Source organism: Cetorhinus maximus, chromosome 6 (genome assembly GCF_964194155.1).
Source record: "Cetorhinus maximus chromosome 6, sCetMax3.hap1.1, whole genome shotgun sequence".
NCBI classification, from domain to species: domain Eukaryota; kingdom Metazoa; phylum Chordata; class Chondrichthyes; order Lamniformes; family Cetorhinidae; genus Cetorhinus; species Cetorhinus maximus.
In genome coordinates, this window is record NC_135884.1 from 76,111,243 (window position 1) to 76,138,650 (window position 27,408).

Genomic DNA, 27,408 nt, shown 5'->3' on the forward strand with positions numbered 1-27,408 from the left:
AGGGGGGTGCAGCTGTGTCGGCGGGAGGGTGAGCTGTGTCAACGGTGGGGGGGTGAGTTGTGTCTGCAGGGGGTGAGTTGTGTCGGCGGGGGGATGAACAATAGAGAGGTGAACAGTGTTGGGACTCTCAGGGTTGATGGGGTGGGACCTGAGGGCAGATTTGAAGTGGCATGATTTAACTTTGTGACGTGCAAGGGGGGTGTGGTATTGCTGCAATTCTTTACAAAAAACTTTGTATACAACAATCAATCACCAAGAAGTTCATCCTCAGCTACCATGTTAACCAATAAGTGCTTATCGAGGAAGAATGAATACAAAGCTATTGGACCTTGACAATGTAATTACTGATACATTGACACTGGAAACTGCAAAGGCTATGGGCCCTGACAATATTCCGGCAATAGTGCTGAAGACTTGTGATCCAGAATTTGCCGCATCCCTAGCCGAGCTGTTCCAGCACAGCTACAACACTGGCATCTACCTGGTATTGTGGAAAATTGCTCAGGTATGTCCTGTAAATGGAAAGCAGGACAAATCCATTGTTGATAAGGTCATGGAGAAATAGGTGGTAACAGGATTATGAACAGATAATGGTGAGGAATTTGCGAATGAGGAATTTTGAGACGTGTGAAAATTTGAATATCATAGTTATGCACACTGTGACTGCGAGCCTGTTCAGTAATAGTTGTGCAAGAGAAATCATGCAGTGATAGACGACATGTAACATAAAATATTGACTGATCAACCAGATTGCAAATTGCAAATGGCACTGGTATGGGCAGTACATGCAAAGAACTCTTTGCAAATTGGGGGTGCACACTCTGTATGAGTTGGTGTACGGAAGGAATTCAAAGTTGCCTTTGGTGTTATCAGATGCTCCCACTGCTCTAGAAGGGACTAGCATTAGCTCCACTTATTCTGCTCATCTGAACATGTGGGCAGAAAAGCTTTCATTAAAGCTGAAGTTTCGGAGAAAATGCGGCGAGCCTTACGGCACTGCATAAGACCATCAGGAATACGGTTTAACCAAGCAGACATGATGTATTACAAAAGAGAAGGACAGAAAGAGTGGAAAGGCCCTGGCAAAATGATAGGCAGTGATGAAAAAGTAGTGATTGTACAATACGGAATCAAACTGTTAGGGTACGTTCTTCGAGGTTAATTGGCACTGACTATACTTTTACAGGTTCTGACCAGGACATAGAAAGTGAAGAGGCGCCATACACTTCACGTACAAATTTATTGGGCAGTTGTGAGGAGCAGACTACGGTGGATAGAGGGATAACTGATGATGAATAAAGTAACACTGAGGCACAGGATAAGGCTATTTATCCAAAAGGGCAACTATCCAAAGTAGGAACAAAGGTAACATACATGCCAGAAGAGAGCAGTGTGTGGAAGGATGTCACCATCATAGGGAGAGCAGGAAAGGCCACTGGTAAATACAAACATAGGCTAAATGTGCAGGATGAAGGACAAGAGATAAGACCCATGGATTGATAAAACGAGGTGAAGATGTGGAAGGCCAGAAAACGCGGTGTGAGTTCTGACAGTGGACCAGGAAGTGGTCATGAACCCTGGAAAAGATCTGACTTGTGAAAGGAATTCTGATCACATGCAGGAAAAATCATATAGCAGTGGCCCAGAAAGAGAAAGGATTGTGAGTAGCTTGACAAGAACGAGAACTGCAGAACTAACTGGGAATGTCAATAGAAGTAGAAGCCCTTATGATCAAGAGGTTTTAGGAGCTGCTAATAAATTGGAAAATAAACTGATAAAGGAAGCCAAACAAAAAGAGTTGGACAGTTGGAAAGAATTTGGGGTATACACTGAAATACCAGACAGGGGTATGCTCGTATACAGCCAGCTTCATCACACAGGTGGATATATACAGAAAAAGTTATTCCGGACAGCATGTACAATGTTAAAGCTAGACTGGTAGCTCGAGGTTTTGAAGGAAGAGTTGGAATCAAGATGTCAGGGTGGGCTCTCCTACTGCAGGGAAAGTGAGCTTGAAGATTTTTAAAACTATTTTAGCATCATATTCCTGAGAGTTCAGATCAATTGATATAAAAGCTGCATTTTTTACAGGGTGAGAAATTTCAAAGGGACGTATTTTTCAAACAACCTAAAGAAGCTGGTGATATAGAAGGAAAGTTGTGGAAATTAAACAAGTGTGTTTATAGGTGAATGATGCATCAAGACTATGGTATTTTTCTGTGAGGTCTGTCCTGTTGAAACCAGATTGCATTAAGTTAAAGGCAGACCCTGCGATGTTCTACTGGCATCACAAAGAGAAACTAGCAGGGACCTTTATCATGCATGTTGATGATTTCCTGTGGGGAGGTTCTGTAGAATTTGAGCAATGGGTGACCGATAAAATAAAGAAGGAATTTAAGATTGGAAGTCAGCCTTCAGGAGCCTTTAAATACAGAGGTTTATACATTAAGCAGAGCAAGTCAGGAGTGACATTGAATCAACAATCTTATTTAGAAAATGTCAATCGTATCCCAATAAATCGGGTCAGACCCTCACAAAAAGAGAATCCTGCATTCAAAGAAGAAACAGACAGATTAAGAAATTTGGTTGGACAATTGAACTGGTTGTGCACTCAGACTAGACCTGATGCCAGTTATATCGTATTGGCACTGAGCACTATGATGAAACGTGCTACATCTGAGGAAGTCCTGAGAGCAAAGAAATAAGTTAAATTCGGAGAAATGCACACTCAAGTTTCTAGCCATGGGTGATCCAGAAGATATGAAGTTAGTCATTTTTAGCGATGCTCCAATGCCAATCTTCCAGATGGATACTCTAGCACGGCAGGATTATCATATTCTTGGTGGGAAAGAATGATCAACGTTGTCCATTGGCCTGGGAGGCCATGAAAATAAAAAGGGTAGTTAAAAGCACCATAGCTGATGAAACACTCGCTTCTACTAAGGCCATAGGTATGGGGGTGTACTTATTCAATGTACTGACGGAAATGCTATACAAGGGGTAATGTGAGAAAAGTTTACCCATAGAATGCTATGTGGATAACCATTCTCTTTCAGATAATGTTCATTCAATGAAAAGTGTTGCTGAAAAAAGGCTAAGAATAGACCTAGCTAACAAAGAAGAAATGTTAGAGAGAAGGAAGATCGCTAAGATACGATGGGTTGACACAAGTCACCAACTATCAGATTGTTTTGTGAAAAGAAATGCCCGCTCCAAGAAACGTTTTGGAAGAGGGGTGTCTTATGTTAAAATGCAAAACTGATTTTTTTTGCTTTGTAATGTTTATATAAATGGTAAAGGAAATGTGGAATCTATAATGTGAAAATTGGTGACTTTGTTTCCTGGAAAAACTCAACAGGTCTGACAGCATCTGTGGAGAGAGAAACAGGTGATGTTTTGAGTCCGTGTGACCCTTCTTCAGAGCTACCAGACCTGCTGAGTTTTTCCAGCATTTTCTGTGTTTGTTTCAGATTTCCAGCATTCGCAGTATTTTGCTTTTAATTTTGTTTCCTTTTGTTCAATTTGAAAGATGTTCTTGAATTTTTCAAAAGCTTTAATTTAAAAGAAAAAGAGGGGAATCTGTTAATGTGTAAGTATTTCCATTGCCAAGGTCCAATAGATTTGGATTCATTCTTCCACAATTAGCACTTATTGGAGTAACATCCAGTGCCTTCAGCCATTTCTTGATGTCATGTGGAGTGAATCGAATTGACTGAAGACTGGAATCTGTGATGCTGGGAGGAGGCCAAGATGGATCATCCAATCTGCACTTTTGGCTGAAGATTGTTGCAAATGCTTCAGCCTCATTTTTTGCACTGATGTGCTGGGCTCCCCCATCATTGAGGATGGGTTATTTGTGGAGCCTCCTCCTCCAGTGAGTTGTTTAATTGTCCACCACCATTCACGACTGGATGTGGCAGGACTGCAGTGCTTATACCCGATCCATTGATTGTGGAATTACCTGCTCTGTCTATCATTTGTTGCTTATGCTGTTCAGAATGCAAGTAGTCCTGTGTTGTAGCTTCACCAGGTTGACACCTCATTTTTAGGTATGTCTGGTGCTGCCCCTGGCATGCCCTCCTGGACTCTTCATTGTAATTCAATTTGGGGAAGTGTGAGGCCTTCACTTTTAATTGAACAAAGACAAAATTTTTTTGAAATGATGTTCCATTTACACAAATTTTTACAAGTTAGTGGACAACTATAAGAAGCAAATAGAATGTTAGTCTTCATCTCAAGAGGACCAGAAGTGGAGAAGCCTTGGTTAGATCACGTGTGTTTAGCTCTGCGTATCACACTGAAGGAAAGATCTATTGTCCTTGGAGGGAGTACTGTGCAGATTCACCAAAATCATACTGGGGCTTAAAGGGTTAGGTTATGAGGACAGGTTGCTTAAACTTGGATTGTAACCCTTGAGCGGTGATCAAATTGAAGTTTTTAAAAAGATAAATTTTCAATATTTTAGATAGAGCAAAGCTATTTCATCTGGTGGGGTGGGGGGAATTTAGAACAAGGGAATATCATCAATTTAGAACCGGACCATTCAGGATTGAAATCAAGAAACAATTCTTTACACAAAGAGTAGTAAAAATCTGGAATGCTGTTCCCTCCAGCTTTTGGATGCTGGAGGTCAATTGACACTTTCAATACTGAAATTTATGGATTTTGATTAGATAAGAGCATCAAGGGCTATAGAACAAAAACATATACATGGAGCTGAAGTAAAGATCAACCATAATCCAACTGAATGACAGAACGGGCTAGAGAGGCTGAATGATCCCCTCCTGTTCCTATGAGATGTTGCATAAAGAATGTTTTCCTGGACACTACTTTGATCCCCATTGCACTGAAAAATGATGCAATCTAAATTTACTGTGACTGACAGCATGTTCTTTTGACTGAATCTACACCTCATGAGAATTGTGCCAGAGTGGGCTGAAATTATGTCTCATAAATTGCCATCCAAACTTCAAATGGAAGTGTCAGACTCTTTAGAGCTCAACCCCTTCCAACTGCTGAGCCTCTGAGCCTGCCTCTAGGATCTTTGTTGCCTGTATTTTTCCTGTGGAAAATTTGAAATTGCAATATTTGTCACTGGGTCTTTAAAATTTGTTTTCATAAACTTTAAGCACAGCACTTGTTGACAGTACAAGCATGCATTATATCACAGCAGCTCTTCTGACCTTTCAGAAAAATGTGCTCTGATGTGGGCTTTGCTCACTAGGCCAGCATTTATTGCCCATCCCTAGTTGCCCTTGAGAAGGTGGTGGTGAGCTGCCTTCTTGAACCGCTGCAGTCCATGTGGTGTAGGTAGACCCACAGTGCTGTTAGGAAGGGAGTTCCAGGATTTTGACCCAGTGACAGTGAAGGAACGACGATATATTTCCAAGTCAGGATAGTGAGTGGCTTGGAGGGGAACTTGCACATGGTGCTGTTCGTGTGTACCTGCTGCCCTTGTCCTTCTAGATGGTAGCAGTTGTGGGTCTGGAAGGTGCTGCCTAAGGAGCCTTGATGAGTTTCTGCAGTGCAACTTCTAGATGGTACACACTGCTGCTACTGTGCGTTGAAGATGCAGGGAGTGAATGTTAGTGGAAGGGGTGCCAATCAAGCGGGCTGCTTTGTCCTGGATGGTGTCAAGCTTCTTGAGTGTTGCTGGAGCTGCTCTCATCCAGGCATATGGAGAGTATTCCATCACACTCCTGACTTGTGCCTTGTAGATGGTGGACAGACTTTGGGGAATCAGGAGGTGAGTTACTCACCGCAGAATCCCTAGCCTCTGACTACTGTAGCCACAGTATTTATATGATTAGTCCAGTTCAGTTTCTGGTCAATGGTAACCCCCAGAATGTTGATAATGGGGGATTCAGTGATGGTAATGCCATTGAATGTCAAGGGGCGATGGTTAGATTCTCTCTTTTTGGAGGTGGTCATTGCCTGGCACTTGTGTGGTACGAATGTTACTTGCCACTTGTTAGCCCAAACCTGGATATTGTCCAGGTTTGCTGCATTTGAACTTGGACTGTTTCAGTATCTGAGGAGTCACAAATGGTGCTGAACATTGTGCAATCATCAGCAAACATCCCCTCTTCTGACCTTATGATAGAAGGAAGGCCATTAATGAACAGCTGAAGATAATTGGGCCTAGGACACTACCCTGAGGAACTCCTGCAGTGATGCCCTGAAACTGACATGATTGACCTCCAACAACCACAACCATCTTCCTTTGTGCTAGATATGACTCCAACTAGCAGAAATTATTCCCTCTGATTCCCATTGACTCCAGTTTTGCTAGAGCTCTTTGATGCCACACTTGGTCAAATGCTGCCTTGGAGTAAAGTGCTGTCACTCACCTCACCTCTCAAGTTCAGCTCTTTTGTCCATGCTTGAACCAAGGCTATAATGAGGTCAGAAGCTGAGTGACCCTGGCGGAACCCAAACCGAGCATCAGTGAGCAGGTTATTGCTAAGCAAATGCACTATTAATGACTCCTTCCATCACTTTATTGATGACCTAACGTAGACTGATGGGTCGGTAATTGGCTAGGTTAGATTTGTCCTGCTTTTTTTTTTACAGGATATACCTGGGTAATTTTCCACATTGCTGGGTAGATGCCAATGTTGTAGCTGTAGTAGGACAGCTTGGCTAGGGGCGCGGCAATTTCTGGAGCACAAGTCTTCAGTACTATTGCTGGAATATTGTCAGGCCCTGTAGCCTTTGCAGTACCCAGTGCCTTCAGCATTTTCTTGATATCACCTGGAGTGAATCGAATTGGCTGAAGACTGGCATCTGTGATGCTGGGGACCTCTGGAGGAGGCCAAGTTGAATCATCCACTCGGCACTTCTGGCTGATGATTGTTGCGAATGCTTCAGCCTCATCTTTTGCAACAATCAACAGCTACTGCATTCAATTATCTGGAGGCTGGATTGAGAATGCATGTCTATGAGAACAAGTGGAATCTCTTTGTTACCAATATTGTTTCTAATTTCAAAAAGGTAACAAATCAAACCTATTAATCTGACACTAGCAATTAGCAAAATAATATAATCCATCATTGTACAAACTCCAATGACATCAATATGAAAATGTCTTTTAAGTGACAGCCAGCACTGCTTCAGAAAGGCAGTTTGGCTGGATCAACCCTGTTGACATGACATTACTGCAGACTTCACATGCAAATTCTGCGTTTGTCTCGTTCCCCATCTCTATTTATTATCTCACATGAGTGAAGAGCTTCCCCACAGAGTGAGAGGAAACAGATCAGAGACTGCATATTCACAGTCTGGTTTTGTGACATGAATCTATTGTCAAGCGTGCATCGCAAGCTGAATTCTCAGTGGAATATTTCAAATCAGTTTTGCAAGAATAGGATTGTAAGAGCTCCCTGGGACAGCTATCATGGTCGCACAATGGTGCAGCATGTGTGGACACAAAAAGACATTTTTAATTTAATGTCTTCACTGACCATGGTTAATGGACATGAGGACGGTAACATTATAGGACCTTGCAGTTTCATGTTGGAATTGAATGTAATGTGCTTTTTAACCAAAACTTTAAGCTAAAATTTAATTTAAAACTGAGGTCTTGAGTTAAGATTGTCTGTAGAATGCTACTAATCCAGTAACTAATGAGGTACAGTTGTCATTCATTTTCAAGTGGGCTTACTAAATAGTCACCAAGGAATTTTACAGTCCCCCTTGCCCACCCCCAAGCTGTTCCCCTTTATATAATGGGAAAGTCAGGTAAGGCATCAGGCAGTCCACCTGCCCTTATGCCTATTGAGGCCCTTTTCCTGGCCAATTAAAAGCCACTTAAGGACCTAGTTTCGCCTCCGCTGCCATAATACATTGGGCAGGTGAAAGGAAGGAAGGTGGCCAGTCTGCAACTTTAACAGCTTGGGCTTAAAGGCCGGAAGGAAGGTGGGGTGGTATCTCCTTTGGGGCACCCCTGTGTCCATCAGGGTCACCCCCCTACTCAAGATGATACATCCTCTTTGTGCCTCCACCCCGGCATCAAAAACCCTCCCCCAGACCCCTCTTCCCCCAACCCCCTTCCTCCGCTAGTGCCTCTGATCCATCCCCGACCAAAATCCCCGGACTTACCTCGAAGAGTGATGTCCCTCTTCCTTCTTCTTGGGGCTCCTTGTAGTCCCAGCACTGGCCACTACTGTGTTCTGGAGCTGCTGAGACTACTCAGCTGCCAGCCAATCAGATTGGCCAGCAGCTCTCAAGGGTGGTCCATTCTGTGCCCGGAGGGGCCGAAGTCCCACTCCCACTTTGTTAAGACAAACCTCAGTGTATTATCGTTGCAGGGGTGCCTGTTTTAAAGTCAGCGAGGTGCCCACTGAGCACGCAACCCCCCCCACCATAAAATTCACCCCATAGAGTCATTATGGCACAATAGGAGGTGGTTTGGCCCATTGAATCCAATCAGTGCAATCCCTCTGTGGTGCCCTTGTAGCCTTTTATGTTTATTTCCTTCTTGTGTCCATCCAATTTCCTTTCGAAGTTATTCATCATCTCTGCTTCCACCACCCTCTGGGCAACGAGTACCAAGTCATTATGCCTGACTGTGTGAAAAAGTTCTTCCTCACATCTGCCCTGCATCTATTCCCCACAACCTTAAATCTCTGTCCCCCTAGTCCTTGTACCACCAACTAATGGGAACAGTTTTTCTTTAGTCGACCTTATCCAAACCTGTCATAATTTTGTACACCTCCATCAAATCTCCTTATACCTTTTCTAGTAGTTAGTGACTTCCACATTCAGATCTCATTTTCACTGACTACCTGTGTACTGTTATTCTGCAGAAAGTAAAGTCTAGAAACCCACTGAACTTTTCAGAGAGTGCCTCACAAGTCCATTCATCATCAAAGATACAAGTTACATCTGAGCCTTGCAGGAATAATCAGTCTAGTCGAATGATGACAATCTCATTTGTCTTTTTTCCCTGCATTTTTTTTTGCAGCAAGGAGGCTCAGATTTTGTCCCTGTGATTGTGAATAGGGAAGTTCTGCAATCAATGAGCAGGAGGGATGTTCTGATTAAACGCTGGCCAAAGCCGTTAAGGTGGCACTACTATCGATCACTGTTACCGGATGTCTCCATTACCATGTGCCCTACATGTTTCCAGGTGGGAATGTCTACATTTTTTACCGTAACTCTTGTTACTAACCTCTCACCACTTCTTTAAAATCTTGTTCTCCACACAGTCCATCCCCCCAGGTTCCTACCAAGTTTCTTTCAGAGATACCCTCCCTGCTTTGCAGAGATATCCTCCCTCCTTTGTACTGAGCAATTCTTCATACTCAGCGATTTGAATCTTTATCAGCTGCACTTGACACCTCTCCAATGACTTCATCTCCTTCCTATCCTGCCTATATATTTGCTTCCATATTCACACTCCCCTCCCTTGAGGCTATCTTCTCTTTTGCCCTCTCTACGCCCATGACTCCTATGTCTCAATCACAGGAAAGGTAATCCCTAACCACTTCCATATAACCCTCACCACCCACATCCCCTTGCATCTTTCTACATTGACCTCGAGAAATAAATTCTCTTCCCCAAGTCACTTACAGCTAAACTTACAAACTCCCAACCACTCAAGTCCGGATTTTAACTTTACTCACTTGGCAGGAAGGCAGGTTCTGATCCACTGTCAGTTTTGCACCACACCTGATCCTCTATCTTAGTCAGCCTTCCTAGCACAACCCTCATCTTCACTGCCTCCAGTCCAAAAGACACAGACTTGATTGTTGTGCAACAGCAAATCATTGTATCAAAAGGTTTAGGTCGGGCATGGAAAAGGACAAGGAACAATCCAGAGCAGGGATAATTAATTGGCCATGTGAATTGGAATCAAATGTTGGCAGAAAAGAAGGTGGCTGAACAATGGGCAAACTTCAAAGAAGTAGTATTGCAGACAATGTCAAGGTATATTCCCTTGAAGGGGAAAGGGAGGACAAATAAATCCAGAGCGCCCTGGATGAAGAAAGAGGTAGAGGTGAAGATGAAAAGGAAGAAGTGCACATACAACAGATGTCAGGTAGAAAATACAATGGAGAATCAGGCTGAATATGGAAGGACCAGAGGGAAAGTGAAAAAAATTAATAAGAAAAGCAAGGAGAGAGCATGAAAAAGACTGGCAGCGAATATAAAAGGGAACCCCAAGGTCTTCTATAAGCATATAAGTAATAAAAGGGTGGTAAAAGAATGAGTAGAACCAATTTGGGATAAAAAAGGGGACCTGCATGTGGAGGCAGGAGAAATAGCGGAGGTATTAAACAAAGGAAGTAGATGCTACCTTTGCCGAGGTGAAAGAAGAGGTAACTGGTACACTCAAAGAATTTACAATAGAGAAGGTGTTAAAAAGACTATCTTTACTTAAAATTGATAAGGTACCAGGACTGGATGAGATGCATCCAAGGGCAAATTAGGGGTAGGAGAGTGGAGATTGCAGAGGTAATCAAGTGATAATCTTCCAGTTTTCCTTAGACACAGGGGTGGTGCCAGAGGACTAGAGAATTGCGAATGTTACACCCTTGTTTAAAAAGGGATTCAAGAATAAAGCCGGCAACTACAGACCAGTCGGTTTGACTTCAGTGGCAGGGAAATTTCTGGAAACTATAGTTCGGGACAAAATCAATAGTCACTTAGACAAGTGTAGGATAATTAAGGAAATCCAGCATGGATTCATTAAGGGAAAATCATGTTTAGCTAACTTGCTGAAGTTTTTAAAGAGGTAACAGCAAGGTTGATAAGGACAATGCTGTTGATGTGTATATGGATTTTCAAAAGGCATTTGATACAGTGCCATACAACAGACTTGTGAGCAAAGTTCTAGCTTATGGAATAAAAGGGAGAATAGGCACTTGAAGAAGAAATTGGTTGAGCGACAGGAAACAAAGAGTAGTGGTTAATGGATGTTTTTCAGATTGGAGGAAGGTTTATAGTGGATCAGTGTTGGGACCCTTGCTCTTCCTGATATATATTAATGACCTAGACTGTGGTGTTCAGGACATGATTTCAAAATTTGCAGATAATGCCAAGATTGGAAATGTCAACTGTGATGGGGATATCTTGAACTTCAAAAGGACATAGACATGTTGGTGGATTGGGCAGACAAGTGGCAGATGAAGTTCAATGCAGAGAAGTGTGAGGTGATTCATTTTGGCAGGAAGAACATGGTAAGACAGTATAAAATAAAGGAGAAACTCTAAAGGAGGTACAGGAACAGAGGGACCTCGATGTATATGTACATAAGTCATTGAAAATGGCAGGGCATGTTGAGAGAGTAGTTACTAAAGCATATAGTACCTTAGGTTTTTTAATAGGGGCATTGAGCACAAGAGTAAGGAGGCCATGTTGAACTTGGATAAGACACTACTTTGGCCTCATCTGGAGTACTGCGTCCAGTTCTGGGCACCACACTTGAGGAAGCATCTGAAAGCACTGGAGAGAGTACAGAGGAAATTCACAATAATGATTCCAGGGATGAAGAACTGTAGCTATGAGGATAGATTGGAGAAGTTAGTACTGTTTTCCTTGGAGAAAAGAAGGCTGAGAGGAGACTTGTTGGAGGTATTCAAAATCCTGAGGGGTATTGGCAGGGTAAATAGTGAGAAACTGTTCCCCCTCAAGGGACCGTCGAGAACTACAGGGCATAGATTCAAAATAATTGGCAAAAGGAGTATAAGTGATGTGAGGAAATATCTTTCCATGGCTGGAATCTGGAACGAACTTCCTGAGAGGGTGGTGGAGGCAGGTTTGATTGAGGTATTCAAAAGGGAATTGAATAACAATCTGAAAAGAGAGAATGTGCAGGGTTATGGGGAAAAGGCAGGGGAATGGGACTAGATAGAATGCTCTTTCAGAGAGCCAGTGCAGATTTGATGGGCCGTATGGCCACCTTTTGCACTTTAAAGATTCTGTGATGAGCTGCTTCGTCTCTTAGATTCAGACCATCCATGCAGCTGCCTCTTTTGCTTCCCCTGCTTCCCTCTGTCCACAAAGCCAAGCTTCCCTAGCTCTGAACCCGCAACTTTCTCCAATTTCTTTATTACCCTTCATGACTCACATCCCATTTTCCTTTTCCTACTAATCTGCTGACTATCCAACTTGTTTGCTAGACCCTGTGCTCATTGTCCATCTCCTTGGGACTACCTTTGCTTGGTATGCTCTCTGTGGCCCTAATGGGACACCCAAAACTGTATACAGTGCTTTGTTGCATAATCAACATTTTATACACCATATTTTATTATATTTTATATTTTATACATCATTACTCCTCTCTTGTACTTTCTATCCCGATTTATGTAACCCAAAATGCTGTTGATCTTTTTTATAGCTTTATTTACCTGCCCTGTACTTTCAATGAATTACGTACGTGAAACCCTCTGCCTCTCTGTTCATCCATACCCTTCACCATATTTTCACTGAGTGTATGCATATTTGCCCACTGGGTTATCTTGCACTTTATCCAGATTTAGTATTGTTTACTTGAATATTGCCTGACTGAGATTCTGCATTGCCCACCCCTACTTTACCATTGTTATCCTTCAATCACAGATGTTTCACAGTGAAGACTATGAATTGCTCGTTCTTCAGCACAACTGCTGTCCATACTGTCGCCGGCCAATAGATGAACCCAGCCTATGATCAACATGGCACAACTAAAGATTAATCAGGATCTTACCATTTCTTTAGCATGGGAATCTCTGCCCTAAGAATTTTGCAGCAGTTGTTAATTGTACTTAAGGCAACAAATGTTGTACCTTGGTCTGCTGCACACTGACCCTCCAGAACAGGCTGCATGTGTGTCCGTGGGACATTCAGGTTTTGTGTTCAGCTTTCTAAAATCATAGCGGCAGCCTGTAAGTGTTTGAAAAATTCACTCCCATAATCTGAAATGTTACTGTTCTGCTATTGATTGAATATGAAATGAAACCGATGAGGATTGTACATTACATGATAAATGTGGATCTAACTGAAAGAACTCTCATAGATGATACCTGTATGGTGTGACCACTTCCTCATGTGGTATTGGGAACATGGTATATGTGCAATGGCAGTTCATTCCCTACTGGCAACAGGTTCAATTTGCCCCAGTACCAGCAGTTTGCCCCTAACCCATCCCCTCTCCCCTTAAGTAGATGGTTTTTTTGTGTTTATGTGCTGACAGATAAAAGTCTTGTTGGACCATTACTGGATAATAACAGCTTCAGGCAGATCCTGAGATCTATTCAAACTTTAGAGCTCACTTTACAAGCGTGCACTAATGCCACAGAGCCTCAAATATTGAAGATAGTATTCCTTCCAATTATTTTTGTTTAATAACATACTTCAAATCAATTTAAGGGCCTTCCCAACCTCCCCTAGCATGCATCTGTAAAATCATCTCCTTTGTGTTTATTAATATTAAAAAAATACTAAAATCAGCTGAAGCAATTCTACAATCCACAAAATGGTGGCAGTCTAGTTAGCTCCTGTTTCCTTCTCCCCCTCCTCCCAGCTCCTAAAAGAAACAAGTGCTGCACTTCAAGCAAGGCTATGTGTCCTCACCTTACAAGAGCTGCAAATGTTTCTTCTCTGCTGAATGAGGGGAAGCTAGACAAGTGTGTGAGGAGAAGTATGTAGAGGGTTAGAATAATAGATTTAAATGAGAAAAGATAGGAGGAGGCTTGAGTGGACCATAAACACCGACATGGACTGATTGGGCTGGATGGCCTGTTTCTGTGCATTCTATGCAATCCTATGTAATATCCTATGAAATAGATGCTATGGGGTTGCGTGATCGCCTCCATGCTGCTTTAGTGCAATTTAAGTCCAATACCTTAATGGAAAGTTAACTCATTCCCTATAAACCAAAATTAGGCCAAATCCTCTCAAACACGTTTATAAAAGATAAACGTAATTTCCAAAATATTTACTAAAAATAAACTTCATTTTTCTGCAAACAAATCCCTACCTATACATTATTTTAAATTGACTGAATGAAAAACCCTCTTCATAAACATGTGTAGAGTGAGGATGAATTTTCTTTTCTCAGTAAATTTAATTGAAACATTTGGAACTTGATTATCAAATGATGGCTTTTCATTTTACATTGTGTAACTAACACAATCTTCTCATTTACAGACAGTGTTTGATAAAGGTTATTTTACAGTCTAGGTAGTCCAGGTAGATTGGCAGCTTTCTAGTGATATTGTAGCTATGTCTGAACCATTGTAGGAGCTCATCAAGCAGATGAAGATGGTCTGCAGGGTCCCTGTGGTTTAGAACAGATCAGCCCAGACTGATAGGGTGAAAGTTTCCTCTCAGTGGCTGAAATGAGCTTTGGGTAGTCACACCTCACTTCCCGGAGAATGCAGGTTTACAGCAACTGCCTATTTTTGATTCAGAGGTGAATTTTCTATTTGCACACTTCTGACAGAGCCTCGCGTGCAAGCAGGACACAGTAGGAGATCACATAATTTATGGACATAAAATGGGAGGACCCATCCAAACTCCTAATACTCCATCCTGCTGGGCTGGTCTTTGTACCAGGAGTACTACAAAATGGAATCTTACCTTTCAGTGGTCAATCTTATTTGGGTTGAATTGTGCGGGTCTCAGACAGATGCAGTGTGAGATTCAGATTAGGGCATATTGATAGGATAGTGTAGAGGGAACTTTACTCTGTGACTAACCTGTCCGGGTCTGTTCCTGCCCTGGGACAGACCTGTCTACAGATAAGGATTAAATATTTTTAGAGTGCTTGATTCGGTTGTTTCCAACCTGAACACATCCTGACCTCATTTGACTGTATAAAGAATTTGTCCCTGCCCTTCCCCCAGGCTAAAGTATTGAGCATTATGCAGTGATAAGAAGGATTATGAGAATTATTCTTTGACCTTGTATGCAAGGAGACTTAGACGTTGAGTGGATATCGGCCTGGTAATAATATATTGATGGTCTTTCTTTAGTTGCTTTAGAAAATGACAGTCGGGTTTTATTCTGACACACTTGAAGAAGATTGTGTTTGATGCATATATTTTGGACACCTCATGATTTTACAGTACAATGTAAATACACAAGGCATAAGGGTTTAGGTTTTATTGTAGATCCTATGATTTTTTTAGCAGAGCTCATTGATTTAAATCGGAATTAAGTCTATTGTAAACTCCCCAAATACTTACTATGTTAAAGTGCAGGAATAATACACAGAACATCATGCAGTCTTCATCCAGCAAAAATCTCTTCTGTAAATTGTAACGTGTGTATTCTCCACACTGATGGAACTCTTCTTCTGTGTGTAGTTGTTTTAAACTCTGCAATGTTCATTAGGGCACATCATGTGCTTTAGACAATGTACTCTACTAGTTACAGGGCTATTCAGGTTTAGGCTGTCACTGGGCCATCAGGTCTTGTATCTAGTTAACTTGTTAAAGCAGCACCTGAAAAAGAAAGGATCTTATTGGGAGGAAGGAGAACAGGAGAAGAAATGGTCTTTAGAGGTGAAACAAGAAGTCGGCTGGGTGAACCTATGGCAAGCTCAGAGCTGCCTATAGGGAAAATACAACAGACTCCTTCTGCAAATGCTGCTCAGCACTACAGTCACATTATGGGGAAGTGCCCTAGTTAACACAAGTTTGGAGGTTTGCATCAACCTTGTGGCACTGCTGCCCAAGGTTCCAGAACACCATTCACTGGGCAAGCCAGTTAAGGGTGCAGTAAGCCCATCAAGCAGTCATCACAGGGCCTGCAAACCCTGATGGTACAGTGGGACAGTGGCCAAGAAGCATATGTGCATTGGGCACTGGCTATCCCTTGGGGTAGACAATTTAAAGAACACTGGCTTCATTGCCCAATAAATTGATTATAAGATGCAGCCTCTGAAGGTAAATGGCGTCCTGTGAAAGAAACAGTGGCAGTGTGGTTCTTTGGTGGAAGGAGGTTGTTAGATTATTACTAGTAATTAACACACTATTCAGGAAGTTTTCCCTCTGTGTTTATTATTGTAAAACCAGAAAGGAAAAGTTAAAAATGTGTTTTTCTGATGTTTGATGTACACATGAATTTATAAATATATTATTAAAAATAAATTTGTACCATATGGCTTCCTTGGAAACTCATGTATGTGGGAAGGTCACATAAAATTAGTTTTAGTCATAGTTAATGACACAACCTTTGTGTTGGTCAGCAGTGGAAACATGTTTTGAGATAGATTTAATCAAATAATGGCCTGAGTTTTCTGCCCTTGTGACCCTGGTTGTATTTCCGGTCTTGAAGCAGTTTACGTGAGGGAAGTGGGCTCACCAGTCTCCTTTGCACTTAGCTGGGTAGGACTTGAAGGGGAAGGAAGAGGGCTAGAGGGAGAGAAGGTGCCTGAGTTTTACTGCTGATGGTCCAGAGAGTACTTGCACAGATCCCTCTTTTATTGAAACCCCAAACTCCTGTCCACCTATTGAACACTGGACCTCTGGGCTTGGAGGTGGTCTTGTGTCCAGCATTCAATCAGGACTAGTGCAAACAACATCATGCCCTCTGTTCCCTGAGTTCACCTCTCTCTTATTCTCCTTAAATCTCTCCCTCCATGTAAACTCCCCAATCCAAATTCATGGCCACTGCCTTGATCTTATTGTCTCATGTGGTCTTGCTAGCCCCATCAAGGACATCTCTGACCACTTTCTTGTATCATTCTCCACACACACACACACACACACACACACCCCCCCACTTCCATGTCCCTGGAAAAAAGCTATCCTCCATTCACTCACAACTGCACTTTCAAAATCTCAATTGTCTAGTCTTGGCCCTGTATTTGGTACAATATTTCGGCAACTACTGATTTGCTCAATCCTCACCTCCACCTTTGATGCCCTTGTCACCATTAAGATGATTAGTCTTTCTTACCCTAGCCGATTTCCCTGTTATGGCCCTCATCTCCATTTGCTTAAGTACAAGGGACACAAAACTGGTTTAGCCATCCACCACCAGATCAGGCTGGACCACATAAAACACTATTGGGTCCTGCTCTCGGGTACTAAAACAGCTCATTATATTAGGATCATCCAGGAAGGCAAACATAAACCCTGGCTTCTTTTCTATGTTGCAAAGCATCTCAAAACTATGTCCCCTCTACCCTCACCTCCAACAATTAGTGTGAGGAGCTCAGATTGAGACAATCTGGTCAGCTGCCTCTGCTGGGTCACTCCCACTTGTTCACCTGGCCAATCTTTCTATTTGCTCCCTGCTGCGCTAGCCATGAACTGGCGTCTTTCTCTAGTTTCCAACTCCCCACATGCCCTTTCTGAGCTCACCTTCTCCATGAGACCCATCTCCTGATCCCCCAATCTTATTCCCATTAAACTGCTGACCACCCAACTTCCCCTCCTTGTCCCTATGTTAGCCAATATTGTTAACAATTCTCTTCAGGTATTGCCCCTCCTGTAAATCTGCAGTCATCACCTCTCTCCTCAGAATATCAACCCTTGATCCCACCATCCTTGCAAACTATCCCCTGATCTCCAACTTCCTTTTCATCTCCAAATTCCTTGAACGTGTTGTCATCCCCCAAATCTATTCCCTTCTCTCCTACATCTCTGTTAAAGGCAAAATACTGCAGTTGCTGGAACTCTGAAACAAAAACAAAAAATGCTGGAAAAACTCAGCAGGTCTGACAGCACCTACGGATAGAGAGAGGCTCCACAGATGTTGTCAGACTTGCAGAGCTTTTTCAGCATTTTTTATTTTTGTATCCTACATCTCTGTTTGAATCCCTCCAATCAGGTTTCCGTCCCTGTCACAGTAACAAAACAGGCCTTATCAAAGTCACAAATGACATCCTATGAGACTGTGACAAAGATAACCTTCCTCTTCTCGATCTGTCTGCAGCCTTTGACACGGTTGAGCACACCATCCTCCTCCTACGCCTCTCCACTATCATCTAGCTGAGTAGGACTGTTCTCACCTAGTTCCATTCTTACCTATCTGAGTGTAACCGGAAAATCATTTGGCAGTGGTTCCTCTTCTTGCTCCCACACTGTTACCTCTGGTGTCCCCCAAGGATCTATCCTTGGCTCCTCCTATTTCTCATCTACATACTGCCCTTTGCAACATCATTCAAAAGCGCAGCTTTAGTTTTCACATGTACACTGATGACATCTAGCTCTACTTCACCAACAATTCTCTTGACTCTGCTGAAACTCTCATTCATGCCTTTGTTACTTCTAAACTTGACTATTCTAGTACACTGCTGGCTGGTCTCCAACATTCTACCTAAATTTTAGGTCATTCTGCTGCCTGTGCTTTAACTTGCAGCAAGTCCCGTTTCTCTATCTCCTGTGTACTTGCTGATATATATTGGCTCCAGGTCCAGCAGCAGCTTAATTTTAAAACTCCCATCTTTGTTTTCAGATCCCTCCGTGGTTTCGTCCCTCCCTATCTCTGTAATCTTCTCCAGCCCCACAAGCCTCTGAGATACCTGTGTTCCTCTTAAGTCTAACCTCTTGTGCATCCCCAATTTTCATTGCTCCATGATTGGTGCCTGTGCCTTCAGTTGTCCGGGCCTTAATCTGGAATACCCTACACCTCACTGCCTCTAGATTGCTTTCTCCCTTTAAGATGCTCCTTAAAACCCACCTCATTAACAAAGCTCTTGGTCACCTGACCTATTTTCTCATAATGTGGCTTGGTGTCATACTTAATTTTATAATGTTCCTGTGAAGCACCTTGGGACATTTTATTATGTTAAAGGTGCGATATAAATAAATACAATGATTGTGCCTCCTCTATTTGAATGTGCCCACACACGTTTACTCTATGTCCCTAAGATTACCCTGTGAATTGGGTGGAAAAACAGAGATGTATTAGGACAATTGTTGATGCTGCAGATTCTCCTCAGGACTAGGCTGAGAAACTTGGGCCAATGTGTTTTGACTTTTAGAGCCAACTCACAGCCATCCGCAGTGAGTCCTGAATTAAAGTACAGAGAAATACTAGGGACAGAGTTCCCTGTCATGGACTCAGATTGTCAAAGCCAAAATCTGGAATCATGAGACTCAAAAGCAAATGGTTGAAAGAGACCGCTTACTTCACAACCCTCCTGTCAATGATGGCTTTGGTTCCTGTGTCATTGACACCAGAATGTGGTAACTATCTCTCAACTCTCCCTCCCTAACAGCACTCTGGGTGTTCCTACATCACATGGACTGCTGTGGTCTGCTGTGATACAGGGCAGTTAGGGATGGGCAATAAATGCTGACTCAGCCAGCGACATTCACATCCCACGAATGAGTATAAAAACAACTAATTAACTTTAAGTAAACATCCAATTGAGAATGTCCATTTCTCCCCTATGATTAGTATACCACACTGGCTTCCCTGATTTGCTGCGTAATTGAAGCTTATTGTGTGCATGAAGATGAGATTGGTGAACCAATGGAAAGCAAGTTTAACGACAAATGGAAAATCAATCAGAGCCTTCAGGGTCATCAGGGGTTACAAATGCCACAGAGATTTCACTCCCACAGCAAGTGACAGATCCCTAGATACTAGAAGAGGTTACTTCCTGGGATTTACTCTTCGCTTAGAAATTACCAAAATCCTGTAATTTGGCTCCTCAAAGGCTGCAGGTGATATGCGCTTCCAAGAGATGCAGTGTGCTTCTGCGTCAGCCACTCCCTTTGGCATAGTATTGCGTACTCCACTGTAAGAAACATCTAATCCCTCTCCTCACTCCCAGTAACAATTTAAATTAATCTCTTCTCATTGACTCTCCAACCAAAGCAAATAGTTTACTATGAAAACTCAGCCTTCTTTGTTTTAGTGAAAGCAGTGGGTTGAACTTTGTGGCTAGGCTGCAAGTCCTGACATCGGAAGCTGGTGCAGCTTCCATTTGGATGGGCAGCCGCCAGCCACATGCAATTCTCCGACAGCTGGCCAGTGACAGTGCAGTGGTGGATTGCAAGGTGGTATCAGGTGATGCCAAGGCAGGTGCTGGTGCCACATTTAAAGGGCATACAGCCCTGCATGTAATGCTGACTCTGTCTGCCTGGAAAGCTTAGAAGTATAAGGAAATATGCAGCCAGAATGGCAGAAGGAAGACCTCAGATGGCCCCCCCAGTTCAGTAATGCCTCTCTGCAGGCTCTTCTCAAGGCTGGTAAAGGCAAAATGGCAAGTCCTTTTCCCCAGGGACAGGAGGAGGAGACCAGTCTGCCTGAGCAAGCAAGCCAATATAAAGATCGCAGAGTAGGTTAGCAGCCGTAGACATTCCCCTCCAATCCCGGATCTAGTGCCACAAGGGCATCAGTGATTATTCCATACCTGTTTTCCTTTTGGGGCTCGCATGTGGCAACAGGAGAGAATGCATTTGGTGGAGAGGGCATAACCGCCCTGCTGGTGGCAGTAGCATATGCTGCCAGAGGCGTTGCTGCATCTTGGTGAGAGGTGCCTCTCTGTCACTGCTGACCCTCATAAGTCCCTTGAGAGTGGCTGCATAGAGAGGCATTCATATGTCCCCACCATGGACTGCTGAGCTGCACCAGCATTGATGGTGTGTCTTTGTGGGGAGACCACTGCTGTCCCTCTTTCTGCTTGCAGGAGAAGACAGTCCATAACCTCGAGGAACAGGCCAGCCAGGAGAGTGGGGCTGGTTAGGGTGGGGCTGTGTTCATTCCTGTCCATCCTTACCCCTCATGGAGGTGGTGGAGGTGTTTGAATTAGCAGGGCAACACAACAGCTGCTCTATCGCTAATAGTGAGACAGGAGTGCAGACGCAAGTAATCGGCTAAGTGCAGAGGCACAGTGGGCTTCTGGAACACGAAGCATGGTGCTTGCGTATCCACCACTGTACACATGGAGCTCCACAGTAAGGATAATGGGGAGCCCATAACCCTTCAATCAACCTGCTCTATCCTGCAGATCAGCACCACGCCAACGGACGAGTGCTGGAGAAACCGGGGAACACCCACCAGCCTCTGAGGAGGAGGAGAGATCTTCGGTGTCACGTCATTCCCCCACATCCTCCACCAATGCAGATACTCTCAGATCAGTGGGTATCCATTCACAATTAGATTCAGAGTCATAGTCTGGTGAGCACATCACAGACACGCCTGAGCTGAGCTCCAGGCTGATGACAGGCCCCTGGGGTCGTCGGCAACATGGCAACTGCTGTAGCTACACAGTGAGGTAAGGGAGCATATGGAAGAGCTCCCCGGGGCTATGCACACCCTTGTGCCGAGAATGGAGGAGGCCAGCCAGGTCATGTGTGTCGCCACATCTCTGACATGTGCCTGCATGGCTTCCTCCATCGAGAGATTGTAACTCTCAAGAAGGGCCACTCAGTGTGTGCTGAAGATGTGCACAGACCTCCATGCCGTCCCTTGTCCACGAGCTCTATGCAGCAGTGGCAAGGCAAGGGGAATGAAGCCCCTGGAGTCTCCACTGCATTATCGTCCTTCTCAGGTCAGTAGGGATGTCCTATTGTATCTTACGTGGGATGAGTAGCCGCTGCCTCCTGCTTCTGGGGGCTTCTCTCAGCGCATTCTGAGTGTAGACAGCAGCTCCTCAACTTCTCTGCCATTGACACCAGCACTTCAAGTAGTCACGACGACGTCAGCATGTTGGGGCCCTCCAGGCTTCAGGTAGCCAGAGGACGGCCACCAAGGTCATCTTAAACCACAGGCAGCAAGGTCAGCAGCCGAGCTCCTCCACAGCTCACAGCAAAGGAGGAAGTACTATGTAGGAGCACACGTAAGCAATTTAAGAAGAGTTGCACTTGGAATTCACGGGATCAACAGAATAACTGAGTCTTAAGACTTCTGACTGTTGTGCAACTACATAAAGGATTGACCTATTGGTGTTACATCTTCAAATTCTTGCTGCTCTTTGGGACTTAAGATAAACCCTGGCTCCATCAAGATGCTGGTTGCAAGGGACCATGCCATATGTGGTCTACGCTTGTTGTGCACCTGGGTACTGGACAATGGAATGGTAGACTGCAGGGCTGCAGAAAGGTAAGGCTTTATCAGTATGGATCCAACAGGTGAAACGTCTGTATTACGTATGGTGTCTCTGGTGTCCTTCATTTTGTATTTTCTGGTCAGGAGCCTCTTGCACATCCTCATTGTCAGAGGAGACACTGAGATCGTCATTGTTCAGCACCTCCCTTCGATGCAATGATGGATTGTGCAGTGCACAGCAGACCACCATGATACACAAGACCCTCACTCCGACACACTGAAGAGCTCCACCGGACCAATCTAGCCACCTGAACCACATTTTCAAATGATCAATGGCTAACTCAATAGTCATTTTGGTTATTCTGTGGCAGGTGTTGTACCCCTCCTCTGCATCCATGTGCGGGTTCCTCACAGGTGTGAATAGTCAAGTCCTCCAATGTAACTCTTTTCTTTGAGTTCCATTCCCAAAGGGTTGCTGAAAACGCAGTACCTGGGACTGCCAAAGTCAACTGCACTTTCAAATCAAAAACAAAAATACCTGGAAAAACTCAGCAGGTCTGGCAGCATCTGCGGAGAGGAACACAGTTAACATTTCGAGTCCGTATGACTCTTCAATAGAACTAAGTAAAAATAGAAAAGAGGTGAAATATAAGCTGGTTTAAGGGTGGTGGGAGGTGGTGGGACAGGTAGAGCTGGATAGAGGGCCAGTGATAGGTGGAGATAGCCAAAAGATGTCATAGACAAAGGGACAAAGAGGTGTTGAAGGTGATGATATTATGTAAGGAATGTGCTAATTAAGGGTAGAAAGCAGGACAAGCAAGGTACAGATAGCCCTATTGGGGGTGGTGTGAAGGGAAGGGATCGAAATAAGCTAAAAGGTAGAGATAAAGCTTATATTTCACCTCTCATCTATTTTTACTTAGTTCTGTTGAAGGGTCATTCGGACTCGAAATGTTAACTCTGTTCCTCTCCGCAGATGCTGCCAGACCTGTTGAGTTTTTCCATGTATTTTTGTTTTTGTTTTGGATTTCCAGCATGCGCAGTTTTTTGCTTTTATCTTGAGATAAAACAATAGATGGAAATACATTTAAAAATAATGGAAATAGGTGGGAAAAGAAAAATCTATATAAATTATTGGAAAAAAAAGGGGGGGATCGGAAAGGGGGTGGGGATGGAGGAGAGAGTTCATGATCTAAAATTGTTGAACTCAATATTCAGTCCGGAAGGCTGTAAAGTGCCTAGTCGGAAGATGAGGTGCTGTTCCTCCAGTTTGCATTGAGCTTCACTGGAACAATGCAGCAGGCCAAGGACGGACATGTGGGCATGAGAGCGGGGTGGAGTGTTGAAATGGCAAGTGACAGGGAGGTCTGGGTCATGCTTGCGGACAGACCAAAGGTGTTCTGCAAAGCGGTCACCCAGTCGGCGTTTGGTTTCTCCAATTTAGAGGAAACCGCATTGGGAACAACGAATGCAGTAGACTAAATTGAGGGAAGTGCAAGTGAAATGCTGCTTCACTAGAAAGGAGTGTTTGGGCCCTTGGACGGTGAGGAGAGGGGAAGTAAAGGGGCAGGTGTTGCACCGTCTGCGCTTGCATGGGAAGGTGCCGTGGGAGTGGATTGAGGTGTAGGGGGTGACGGAGGGGTGGACCAGGATGTCCCGGCGGGAACGATCCCTGGGGAATGCCGCCGGGGGAAGTGAAGGGAAGATGTGTTTGGTGGTGGCATCATGCTGGAGTTGGCAGAAATGGCGGAGGATGATCCTTTGAACGCGGAGGCTGGTGGGGTGATAAGTGAGGACAAGGGGGACCCTATCATGGTTCTGGGAGGGAGAGGAAGGTGTGAGGGCGGATGCGCGGGAGATGGGCCAGACACAGTTGAGGGCCCTGTCAACCACCGTGGGTGGAAAACCTCGGTTAAGGAAGAAGGAAGACATGTCAGAGAAACTGTTTTTGAAAGTGGCATCATCAGAACAGATGCAACGGAGGCAAAGGAACTGAGAGAATGGGATTAAGTCCTTACAGGAAGCGGGGTGTGAGGAGCTGTAGTTGAGGTAGCTGTGGGAGTTGGTAGGCTTGTAATGAATATTAGTGGACAGTCTATCACCAGAAATTGAGACAGAGAGGTCAAGGAAGGGAAGGGAAGTGTCAGAGATGGATCATGTGAAAATGATGGAGGGGGTGGAAATTGGAAGCAAAATTAATAAATTTTTCCAGGTCCAGACGAGAGCATGAAGCAGCACCGAAGTAATCATCGATGTACCGGAGAAAGAGTTGTGGGAGGGGGCCAGAGTAGGACTGGAACAAGGAATGTTCCACATACCCCATAAAGAGACAGGCATAACTGGGGCCCAAGGGGTACCCATAGCCACACCTTTTATTTGGAAGAAGTGAGAGGAGTTTAAGGAGAAATTGTTCAGTGTGAGAACAAGTTCAGCCAGACGGAGGAGAGTAGTGGTGGATGGGGATTGTTCGGGCCTCTGTTCGAGGAAGAAGCGGAGAGCCATCAGACCATCCCGGTGGGGGATGGAGGTGTAGAGGGATTGGATGTCCATGGTGAAGAGGAGGTGGTTGGGGCCAGGGAACTGGAAATTGTTAATATGATGTAGGGTGTCAGAGGAATCACGGATGTAGGTGGGAAGGGACTGGACAAGGGGAGAGAGAATGGAGTCAAGATAGCGAGAAATGAGTTCCGTGGGGCAGGAACAGGCTGACACGATCGGTTTGCCGGGACAGGCCTGTTTGTGGATTTTGGATAGGAGGTAGAAGTGGGCCATCCAAGATTGGGAGTCTATGAGGTTGGAAGCTGTGGAAGGAAGATCTCCAGAGGAGATGAGGTCGGTAACAGTCCTGGAAACAATGGCTTGATGTTCAGTGGTGGGGTCATGGTCCAGGGGGAGGTTGGAGGAAGTGTCTGCGAGTTGATGCTCAGCCTCTGCGAGGTAGAGGTCAGTGCGCCAGACAACAACAGCACCACCCTTGTCAGCAGGTTTGATGACAATGTCAGGTTTGGACCTGAGAGAACAGAGTGCAGCAAGTTCAGAGAGAGACAGGTTAGAGTGGTGAGAGGAGCAGAGAAATTGAGATGACTAATGTCACGCCGACAGTTCTCAATGAAAAGATCAAGAGAAGGTAAGAATCCAGAGGGAGGGGTCCAGGTGGAGGGAGAATATTGGAGGTGGGTAAAAGGATCCGTTGAACGGGGAGAGGACTCCTGCCCAAAGAAGTGAGCACGGAGACGAAGACGGCGGAAGAAGAGTTCAGCATCGTGCCGAGCCCGAAATTCATTGAGATGAGGGCACAAGGATATGAAACTAAGTCCTTTGCTGAGCACTGAACGTTCAGCATGAGAGAGGGGAAGGTCAGGGGGTATAGTGAATACACGGCAGGAGCTGGGATTGGAAGACGGGATGGGGACAGAGGGACAGGCAGGGGTGGAGGGTCCTAGATGGGTGTTGGTGTCGATGAGCTGTTGGAGCTTGCGTTTCTTTGCACCTGAAAGAAAGAGACAGTTTCTTGTTGAGGCGTCAGATGAGATGAAGAATAAAATGAAACTGGGGGCACGCACAGCTTTGAAAAAGGGTGCGGCGGTGCTGCTGGAGGGAGAGGTCGAGTGTGTTCATATGGCGGCGCATGGCACTGAGTGTGGATCTCAGAATGCGACGAGAACAGCAGTCCGAGGAGTGTTGTATGTCCCGGGGATACCTGTAATCCTGGTGGGTTCGAAACATGAGGGATGGAACTTCAGTTGAAATCCACGTGGGGTAAGTCGGAGATGGAGACAGTCACTGAGGAAGGAAATATGGCTGTGAAAGCGAGTTTTAGTAAACACCTTGTCAAACACCAGGAGGGAAATGGAAAGCAATGAAGGTGAACAAGGCAAAAGAGAGATACGGAATCCTGTTGGAGAGAAGAGCAATACTTCTTCAAGGCAGGCATTCCAAAACAAAAACAAAAACAAAAATACCTGGAAAAACTCAGCAGGTCTGGCAGCATTTGCACTTTCAAATTCCCAGCTGTCTGGTCTTTGGTCAATATGCCATTGCTGCAGTTACAAATCTGCTCAATCACATCATCTACTCCTTCAACTTCATAGTGCCCACCATTACTATCCCTCTACCCTGGTCACTTCCCAGTTAGGGCCCTCACCCCTGCCTCCTTAAGTCCAAGGCATGCAGACTTGAATGGTTAAACCAGTTGCATAAACCATAAACGTTCATTGCCAAATCTGGCCAGACTATGCAAAGCAGTATCAGATCCTATTATCCTCTGCCAACCTTACTCATTATTTCAAGATCATGCTGGGAAGCAAAGATAACCCTCAGCTTCTTTTCACCATAAAAGATCTTCTTAAAACTTTCCCTCCTCTCCCTCAGCTCCAACAATGTATGAGAACCTCAAGAACTTCTTTGCCGCTAAGAATGAGATCATCCATTCAGCTACCTCTGCCACGCCACTCCTTCCACTAGCCCACCCGGCCAAACTTCCTGTAAAGTTCCTCCCTGCCCTAGCCTGAACTTACACCTTTCTCTAGTTTCTGTCCTATTTCCCCTCATCTTCTCTGAGCTCATCTTGCCCATGAGACCTACCTCTTGTCCCCTCGATCCTGTTCCCACTAAACTGATCACCTAACTTCCCCTCCTGGCCCCTAACTCAGCTGATATTGTAAATGGTTCCCTCTCTTCTGTTATTATCCCTCTCTCCTTTAAATCTGGCACTATCACCCCTCTCTTCCAAAAACCAACCCTTGACCTCTTCATCCTTGCAAACAACCGTCCGATCTGCAACTTCACTTTCTTCTCCAAATTCAAAAGAAGCATTCCTGAAATTGCAAGTACTTCAACTCTAATTAAACACAAAAGCAACAGTCCAACAGGAGGTTACTTTCCAAACATCTGCAAAAAGCAAAATTCCTGGATATTTAAATGGTGTGGTGGGTGATGATGTGCAAGAATCAGATTTAGATGTTCAGCATCAGTCCATGTTATCACCTCCCAAATCGGTTCCCTTCTTTCCATGTTTGAATCCCTCCAATCAATCAGATTTCCTCCCTTGCCATAGCACTAAAACAGCCCTTTTCATAGGAACAAGAGGAGGCCATTCAGTCCCTCAAGCCTGTTCTGCCATTCAATGAGGACACTGTTGATGTGTGACCTTAATTCCATATATCCCCATTTCCCTTAATACCTTTGGACAATAAAAGTCTATTAATCTCAAATTTAAAATGAACCATTGACCTAGTGTTAACTGCAGTTCGCAAAAGAGCATACAAAAACCTCTACCACCCTTTCATGTGTAAAAGTGTTTCATAACCTCACTTCTGAGCGATTTGGCTCAATTTTTTTTGGACACTGCCTCCTAGTCAGAGACTCCCCAACCAGCAGATATAGTTTCTCTTTTTCCTATCAGTTCCCCCTTGATATGTTGAAAAACTCAATCCCTTAACCTTTTAAATTCCAGTGAGTACAACCCTA

The 27,408-nt window shown here is 44.3% G+C and overlaps 1 protein-coding gene across 2 annotated transcripts in view; it reads left to right on the top strand.

The window, feature by feature from the left end:
* ift122 (intraflagellar transport 122 homolog (Chlamydomonas)) overlaps positions 1-15,451 on the top strand; it is a 171,828-nt gene extending 156,377 nt beyond the window's left edge. Inside the window, exons 28-29 of one of the 2 annotated variants that reach the window (XM_078543871.1) lie at positions 8,966-9,130; positions 12,565-15,451. In XM_078543871.1, the coding sequence (XP_078399997.1) occupies positions 8,966-9,130; positions 12,565-12,654 (255 nt within the window). In that variant the 3' untranslated portion in view covers positions 12,655-15,451. The remainder of the gene's footprint in view (positions 1-8,965; positions 9,131-12,564) is intronic. The other variant, XM_078543873.1, reaches the window with a different exon arrangement.
* Positions 15,452-27,408: the final 11,957 nt, after the last annotated feature.